The sequence below is a fragment of the Ambystoma mexicanum genome, chromosome 5q (genome assembly GCF_040938575.1).
Source record: "Ambystoma mexicanum isolate Mex_15411 chromosome 5q, UKY_AmexF1_1, whole genome shotgun sequence".
Lineage (NCBI taxonomy): Eukaryota > Metazoa > Chordata > Amphibia > Caudata > Ambystomatidae > Ambystoma > Ambystoma mexicanum.
In genome coordinates this window covers 942375228-942384542 of record NC_090933.1, presented here as the reverse complement: position 1 = coordinate 942384542, position 9315 = coordinate 942375228, and the positions used below count along the sequence as shown (strand labels likewise).

The 9315-nt window shown below is 41.9% G+C and overlaps 1 protein-coding gene across 9 annotated transcripts in view; it reads left to right on the top strand.

Annotated features, from left to right (window-relative positions):
- The first annotated feature begins 1102 nt into the window (after window positions 1–1102).
- UBR5 (ubiquitin protein ligase E3 component n-recognin 5) overlaps window positions 1103–9315 on the top strand; it is a 2447509-nt gene continuing 2439296 nt past the window's right edge. For all 9 annotated transcript variants that reach the window (XM_069621460.1, XM_069621458.1, XM_069621459.1 and 6 more), the window contains exon 1: window positions 1103–1386. In XM_069621460.1, the coding sequence (XP_069477561.1) occupies window positions 1325–1386 (62 nt within the window). In that variant the 5' untranslated portion in view covers window positions 1103–1324. The remainder of the gene's footprint in view (window positions 1387–9315) is intronic.

Here is a 9315-nt window from a genome sequence, read left to right as displayed (position 1 = left end):
GGGACACAGTGCTGGTCCGAAACCGGCACCCCGAGGGGAAACTGTCCCTACCATTTGAGCCGCGCCCGTGGAAGGTAACGCATGTAAAGGACACAATGGTGACGGCAGCCTGCGACCGAGGAACAGTCACGCGCAACCGGTCGTTCTTCAAACGAATTGAAACACCCGCTGAGAACGGGGCCTCAGAGGAATCCGTGGGGCGGGAGGGCCCGCCTGGAGATCAGGAGGGCGAGCAGAGCAGGGACTGCGCTAGCTCTGAACGGGAGTGTTCTACTCCGCCCACCGCCTCGCCAAGGTACCCGGTCCGCCGCGAGCAGAGATTACCAGGGCATCTCAAGGACTACGTCCTGGACTCAGGTGACTGAACTGAGAAATGTAAGGTGAGACTCCCAGTTATTCATGCGCCCGCTAACACAGGCATCAGTGTGCAGGGGTATGCACACCCCGAAGGTTTACAGTTGTTTTGGTTAAAGTTAAAAAGGGATTGACGTCCCAGTTGGGCTTAGCGCGCATGCGCGGGCCTCGTTATGGACCCGCGCATGCGCAGTTGAATAAACTGCGTCCGTGCGGCAGTTGCCGCCGGGACGCGTAGCAAGCAACATCGCGTCCCGTGTCCTCCTTGGTCTGTGTGCGTGCGGGTATGCATGTGAGGGCCGAGGGGCCGGATATAACATGAGTTACCATTCAATGTGACTATAAGTTTCCCCAGGACACTCGTGTGGCGACTTACATTGTTTCCTACTAAATAACAGAGATGCTGCGTATTTACCCTTGTTTCCTTATGAATTGAAGAGCATCAGAATTGTTTACCCACAGTCAGCAAAATAAATTCTGCTCTATTAACCTTTGTCCTTGCCAATCGACACTGCCAAAACCAAGTTGATGGCACTCCATGTCTCACCTTCCAGCTTCGCTTAGTTTTACTTGTAGCTATAAACCAATTTCCCACAACACTATTAGTTTCACTAGAAACAGATACACGGCTGCTACTGCTCATGCGCACAGCGTAAACTCACAACGTAGCTCTTTCAGCGTGGCGTGCCCTCTCTGTAGCCAATCTTGGCTTTACGTACCCACGTCTCCGTTCTGGCGTGGCCAGCCAATCAACGCAGTGTTTGCATCTCGCAGGTCTAGGCCGCTAGAGGAAGCGATGTGTCCGCGGTAGAAGGTGCAGGCAAGGCCGGAGATTTAGTGTGAAGATGGCGGCAGGGGTTTGAGTGTCGAAGTCCACACACCAACAATACAGTCAACCTGCACTCGGAACCACCCATAGCAGTTGGACACGCCGGCTCTTCTCCTCCTGGCTGCCTGTGTGGTTCCGGGCATGACGTCCATTCATTTCGTGGTGCACCCTCTACCGGGGACAGAGGACCAGTTAAATGACAGGTGAGCAGGTTTGAACCGAGGAGAACTGTTTGGATAAGACGCACAAGTTCTAAGATCGTAATACCATCCGGTAGAGTAGGATGGTGTGGTTAGCGACAAGGACCGACTCCTTCACGTTTCTTTGCTGGAGTGGCGGGCTCTGTCCGTGTTTACGTCCGCTCCGCCTCTTATAACATCAGTTCCCTTGTACATCGTGGAAGGGGACGTTGGGCAGGGTTATTTCCCCGCGTTGGTCAGATAGCACTGTCGGGAGCACGATGTAACATTGGCAATACAATCCGACCCTGTTGTTTTCCTGTGGATGTTTTTTTCTGTCGGGGATCAAATATATTTTACAGCCGCACACTACATAGACAAGTTGCAGGTCCTGCGTCTCCTGGTAGCTCCGTCAGATGAATCGTGGCGGTGCAGAAGACGGTGGTCCTGGGTTGCCCGGCTCTGGCCACAAGTAGCGTACACCCAATAACTTTAAAGGACATCTGTGTCATATTCTGAGGGCCACATCCTCTCGCAACACACGGTCTCTTTACACGTGTTGTCGATCAGTGACCCTATTGACTCGCAGTGACCTGATGTTCTGTTCCTCTGTGTACGCATTTTTAAAGCACTTTTTCCCCCCAGAGGGAAGTGTTCTCATCTTTGCGTTCGTTTCGCAGTAGACGTAAACTATACCTGCATTTATTGTTCTAAGCATTCTGAATCTCTTATGCTGAAATATGATACGCGTATGAGTGAGTATTCCTTTCCGCATGCTACTTCATGTTTGTGCACCTTATTTACATAGACGATCGACACTTCTATTCTGCACCATAAAGTCTCGCATCAGATGCGTTCACATCAATAATGCTTACAAAAGAATTGTGTGTAGTGCTAGGCGTACCCCTTCCAGCTAACCACCCCTCATTCGTGCCATCACTTTTAAGTTACCTGTCACCGGACTAAATATGATGTTTCTTTGTGTGTTTTTGAAACTAGATAATTGGATGAAACATTGTTGGTTGATTAGCATGTATGTGACTCGGTATTTAAAATTCACAAACGTTTCCAAAGCCAAGTGCTTGTAGTTTGATTTAACCCATACCATGCCATTCTCCACGCACAGCTAATTGGTTGTAGGGCATCTAACCTGGTTTTAGCTTCTGCTTATCCAATCTCGGTCCTTGTAACCCTAACCCATTTCTTAATGACAGCCACTGCAGTGCTTCTGTTGTTGGGGCCACGGTAATAAGTCTCCTCGTGGGTCGACATTGGAATTTATGGAGCAGGAGCTGGAAGTAGCTCTTTGTTCACTATTTTCCTTTGACCAGAAGCCATTCCTAATGAACCAGGAACTATGCAGATATTGAAAAAATGCTTCTTTTATGTAGCGCTAGAACATGAGCAGGACAAGTGTCACAGCAGCCACACTGGTGTGTCCAAAAGATGGTGACTTGCTTTTTTTTCTGTTTGTATCAATCCAAAACGGCGCACGCCATGAGCTAGTCTTCCAATTGCTATGCTGCTCCCTTTGACTTTTTCGTTACTCTTTCTTGCTTTGTTGCTTTACATTGCTTTGTTTCTTTAGCATGTACTTCCTCTTTACCCTACTTTTCCTTTTATTTCCTGTCAGTTGTTCTGACTTGCTTCTCCCTCTCATTTAGTCATTAGTTACCTTTGCTTCTACGTCTATAGCTCGGCCACTATATCTGTTTTACTGCATCAATCTTGGTTGCTCTGCTTACTGCCACAAATCTTTTATCTGTGACACCTTTTTATTTTATCTGTAATTGTACTCCCTCTTTCTTTAGCTCAGCTGGAGAATGAGGAGCGAATACAATGTGCCATAAACCTAACTCCCACATGAAATGCAAAGCTTAACATTTCTCAAAGTGAGTGTCGGATAAGTATATTTGCGTGGCACCAGTTTGGCCTGCGGAGCCAAAAGTAGCTCCTCCTAGCTGTTCGTGCGAAGCTAACTAGGTTCTTCTCAGCTATAGCCAGGAGCTAAATAGCTCCCAGCAATTTCGAACCCTGCAAGTTAATATTCTACTCGTTTTGGGGGTTATAGTTTGTAGCCTTGATGTTCTGCTAGTTTGCGCCCAGATATGTTGTGTCCATATACTTTGTACCTAGAAGTTAATTTATACTTTAAAAAAAAAATGTTCCCTGAGATTAGTTGTGTAATCCTCGCACATAAGATGAAAGATATTGCTATACCTAGGTTCTTTATTGTGGACCCGCGCATCAAGGCACAGATTCTCTAACAGCAGCATCATATATAAATTGGTCATAAGTCCAAATTGTGTACCTCTGCAGATCTGCTCTGTGTTCCTTAAGAATCAAACAATTCATTGTTAAGTGCCAGTGGTATTCAACTTGCTTTTTCTTCCGCCATAAACATCACTAATTATATTCTGGGTATCCATAATTCAGAACCCACTACTTCCCAAGTCTCTGCTATTAAGCAGAAATTTCATGAAGCCCCTACGTTTTTCCCGTACATGGGGTCGGGGGGAATGCAACCAAATAAGTTTGGGGGCTTAGCCACTGGAGTTATCGTAAGATTTTTGGGTTAAAGACTTTACTTGCAAGTATGAAGCATTCTGCATACTTTGGACCAATGATTTATTTCTTTAAACACTTGTTCTTCTGTGCAAACTGGATCTCCTCATCAGCGTCCATATCAGTTGGTTACAGTGACCGTTTACTCATCTGTGTGTGTAAGAGAGTATTTCCTCTGTAAAAGGAAAGAGTGCAACTTAGTCAGAATCTGTAAGTAATAGGTCACCAGTTTAATCCTAGCCATAGTGAGCAAACCCAGTTTTTCTCTAAAAGGGCTCACAAAATTTACTAGGCCACTTGCATCGGCATTTGAGATTTTATTAAGGGGGTGTGCCATTTACATGGTACCGGAACCTCTTGGCAAATAGGAGGATGTTTGAAACTTATTTGACATCGACTGCAAACAAACTTTTCAGTAAATGGCAAAGGAAAGTTTCTCTATGCATGGCTGGTCTTTTGGTGACAGCATTGCACCAACTATGAAGTGTTTATTGTGACATGAACCATTTTACAGAAAGCAGTGGTAAATATGTTCTCACCTATCACCATGGGAGAAGTGCATTACTGTTGGGACAATTACGTATACTGAGGGAATCGCCCTGTAGGTCTAGTGGAATTTAAGAATGTGCTAGGTCTGTCTAAGATTGCACAGATGTTCCCTAGGGAATCTATACAAGGGGTTGTAAAATTGCCCTTCAAGTTTATTCAACTAAGCAAAATCACTCTGCACACAATTCTGCATCATTTAAGACTATTGCTAAATTATGTTTACAGGGATTGATTAATAGTAATGGTGTAAAACCTACATGCCTAAAATCAAAACCTGGAAAGCAACCTTTCTTGATGATGTCTGGTTTTATCTAATTTCTCTTCAAAGATCTGCCCAATGTAGTTAAAATCTCACAGCTTCTGCTACTTTAGAGACCCCGGCATTTTGTTCGAGGCTTCCTTTTTGTTATGAAGCATACATTATTTTAGTCATTTTTATATTTATTGCTAGCTCGTTGGTTTCAGAATAATAGCTTATGGCGTCTTTGTTGCTGCCGGAGGATATTTTGAAGACTCCAAAAAGGATCAAGTTGCCTGCATATGTTCACGACAATGTGTAAGAGGTAAAGATCTTCTTCTTTCCTCAGATATTCAAGCCTGCAGTGTACAGGGTGAATAGGTAAAGAACAAGAATACAACCTTGCCTCATTTTTGCCACCAATTCTGATGCATCTAGTTGAATTATCTTACCAAATAGGTTGTCGTCAATGCCCCCTCACCCTCGGTTTTGCCCAAATCCTTTCTGTATCCACATAATCAAACGTGGCTACGAAGTCTAAACGTGCTTCTGCACACTCATTGCACAATTGCACGGATTTTCTCTGGCACCTTTTTTATTAAAAATTGGAAGGAATAGTCTCCTTCCGCGACAGTATTTTTTTCCCTACTTAGCAGTTGTTAAGGTTAAAGCATACACTTGCAGCCCGTTGTTGCTTTCAACAAAAAATTGTGTACCGTCGGCTTTTTGAGATTTTTAAATGTCTCAATTGTGTTTTGTATCCCATACTTGGAGCCTATTTTCTCACTTTTTGTTGAGGCCTGGCAAAGAGCTTCTGAAGCATCACATTTTAAAACTTACATTTATATAACATTCTAGATATTTGTTCTCTGTAATTTGATTCATTTAGATGGAGTAAGGTTGTGAAATGTCACTATCGATGCACAGTAATGTTACAAATCTTGTTTTCTGATTATTTCTAACACACTAGCAGTACTAGTCGTATCCTATGCCCGTCTCTCTCTGGCTTCTCATAATTATAGATATTATCGTTTCCATTGAACATTGTCCTTCGTGTAACAGTGAAAATACCGCTTTTCTAATTTTTCTATTGCATTTCTTTTTGCTCAGAACATGTAATGCAATTTTGCTTGTTTCTCAACAGTTTAAAAAATGTCCACGTAGTCCTGACACAACCACCTAAAGTCAAATTAGTTTACCCCCAGTTAGATGGTGCAGGGGATTAATACTGAGTTTTGCTTCTCCTTGAAACCCAGTCGGTTAACTCTTGCCATTTGGTGCTGAAGTAAGGGAAAACAAAAAACTTGTTGATTTAGAGGAAGGATCCTCTCAGTAATAGGAAATGAGTTTATCTCATCGTAAAGACCCAATTTCTTTCAGTGCAATAAAGGGAAGGATGATGCAATATTTGGAGATCCATGCGCTGTGTGTTGCTTTAGTAAGGCACTCACTGGTTGATTGGCATTCGTTTTTGGGCAAAAGATGAGGTGAATAATATTTTCACATTGGAGGAGTGCAGGCGTTCTTGTACGTATATTGTTGCATTTTACATTTATTTATTGATTAGATATACTTATAGCCAAAAGGCTTTGTAAAACACAAAAACAATACAACATATACAAATCATCAATACAGAGGCTAAAATAACAATTCTAAAATATGGTATCCTATACATACATATAAAAATCATCATTCACTACATTTTAAAATTGCCTCAATCTTTACATAAAAATTGTAAAATAATATATTAAGTTGATATCATTACCACGCATAAAAGACATCCATAGTTCAGTTGTGTCCGTCATATCAATTGCATTATTAAAAGATTTAAAGGATTTAGTTCTAATCGCTGTCAGGATTTAACAGTTCATTATTAAGTGGTAAAGTGACTCATAAACATCATTACCACATAAGCGACATTTTGTAATTTCCTTTGGCATACCCAGTATATCATAGTTGCCAGTGCATTTGTCATATTAAATTTCATTAGAAGATATGTGCGAAAAGCGCTGGTGCTTGGATATGCCACAATATATTTTGGAGGCGTGATTCTAGTTAAGTACTCTTCAAGATAAGGATCACTATTTGATTTTGAGGCAACATTGGTTATATTTTGCTCATTGCAGAACTCAAACACTTTCGTTTTAATGTCTCTTTTTTGAGTAGCAATCGTCGACATTCCTGGAGTACTCCCGGGCAACCACTTCCTATAAGTTTGTTGTATAATACCAAGGGTACCAACAAGCATATTACCTTCTAGACGAAGGTACGCTTGCACATACGGCACAATGATCGTGTCATTGGCTAGGGTGACCACCTTTTCCTAAGACAATACGCAATGGCATGTATAGGCACACCAGATACCTTTAATTGCAAACTCCAAATATAGGTATTCAACGCTAAGATAATGTGGTAGCCGTAATAGTTTCCTCAATAATTTAGCCTCAAATACTACCATGCGATTGACAAAGGAGTGACCCCATATCTCAACAGCATATAAAATCATTGACCGTATTTTGGCCAAATCGATGTTAATAACCGATGTAGCAGAGTAGCCACTATTACGACCGATAAAGGTACTCAAAGCATTTGTGGACACAATACACCGAAGTGCTGACCATTGGGATTCCCAAGTGAGCTTCTCATCAACAATAATACCAAGATATTTGTATGACATTACTTGTTCCAATTTTTTTGGCACAATATACATCTAGATCCTGTTTGGCCCAAGCATGCTCAATGGCAGATGTAAGTAGCAAAAGATTATGCATAGGTTTTCGCGATAAATCTAGTACTATTTGATTTACTGGTAATATGTTGGAGGCGGCGATCCATACATTCAGTTCTTGTAGCAAAACTTAAGTAAAATTTTTGGAAGATGCATCAAGCGTGGCTAGCATTCTAAAGTTGGCCGGCTTGTCCCAAGATCCTTTTTTATGTACCGTCAGAATATGGCTGGTTTTCCACGATGGGGGAAACGCACCAAGCCTACCAACTTGTTTGAATAACAATAGTAATGCTGCACCCCATAGAGCAGGTGGTTTTTTAATTACTAAATTACAAACACCATCAGGTCCTGCTGCCCGAGAATTTTTCAGTTTGTCAATCTTAATAATATCGAATACAGATAGTCCCATAAGGCTTCCGGCAGCGGGAGGATGTTATTAGATAGTTCAGTTTTACCCAGTGTTTCTGCGATATATAAGGCCCATGTATCCTCAGAAATACAGTTTACAGACAAATCACGTTTTTTATGTTTTCTAAGGAGATGCCAAATGCCCTGGTTGTTATTAGACATAGCCATTGTTGCGATTTTTTTATATTTTATTTATTTATTTCCATAATTGTATTTCATTTTCCCTTTTGTGTAGCTTAACCCACTTTTTGTAATCCATTTTGAGTGTGTTAATGTGACATGCAACATCCTGGACAGATAGTGTTGGATCGGTTTTCTTCACTACCATTCTTAACGCATTACGAAGATGCTTCTTTGCTTCTCTAATTACATTATCATTGCCCATCCTACGAGGTAGCATAATATTAGTCCATTCACCAGATTTATGGGCCCTACGTTCACTTACATGTTCTCGAATTTTCTGCATTAGCAGACTAAATTGGGACAGGATGGTGTTCGCAGTCATTTGGCCCGAGGCCCATTCCTCAATAAACACAGGTAACAAATTAGAAACAACATGGGTGACATTCTCAAGATTGCGACCATGCCAAACTATTCTGTTATTACCTTCATTTACATAGATAATCCCATTATCATCGTGGTCCTTTCCAACATCACATTTACCCGGAAGAGTGAACAAAAGGCATAGTGGAAGGTGATCGCTTTCTTCACGTTCCACTATGCCCATGTCCCTTATGGAATCAAGGCCCAAATTATTAGTGATGATGTAGTCGAGAATCGCAGCTGATCTTCCTTCAATCCTGGTAAATTTCATCATGGAATCACCTGGTGTGTGGCCATTTAGTATGACAAGACAGTGGCTATTGATGAGATTAGCCCATTTACGACCTTGTCTATTAGATTCCTGGATGGATGCTGATTGCATCATACCGTCATTTGTCTCAATGTCATTACTAAGGTCACCAATTTTAGCATTCAAGTCGCCTAGTAACCAAATAGGGTGGCAATTACTGTACATATTAAGAACAGCATCTACAGTACACACATTTTCAGTTGTATGGGCCATATTGGGTGCATCATAGACATTAATAACTATTGTGACTTCCAATAACCAGGTTAATTTAGCAACTAGAACATGTTGAGTAGACAAAGGAAGCTTTACAATCTGCCATGGTGATTGGACTGATATCAACAATCCCCCTTTTGGACGACCAAGAGGGCCCTTAATGGCTACCTGATGTACGGTACTTCTGTCATCTAATTGAATCTCAGAAGACAGCCAAGTTTCTTGGAGTGCATCAACTTTAAAGATTGATAAATATTCGATGAGGCCCCCTGCCTCAAATAGATGGGAGTAACCTCTTGTGTTCCACGAGTATAACTGCTGTGAGAAGCGCAGTCAGTTACGAGACTCCGCGAAGTGAGATTTAAACGACAGTGGTAGCCATTGCCAATATCCTTCCGG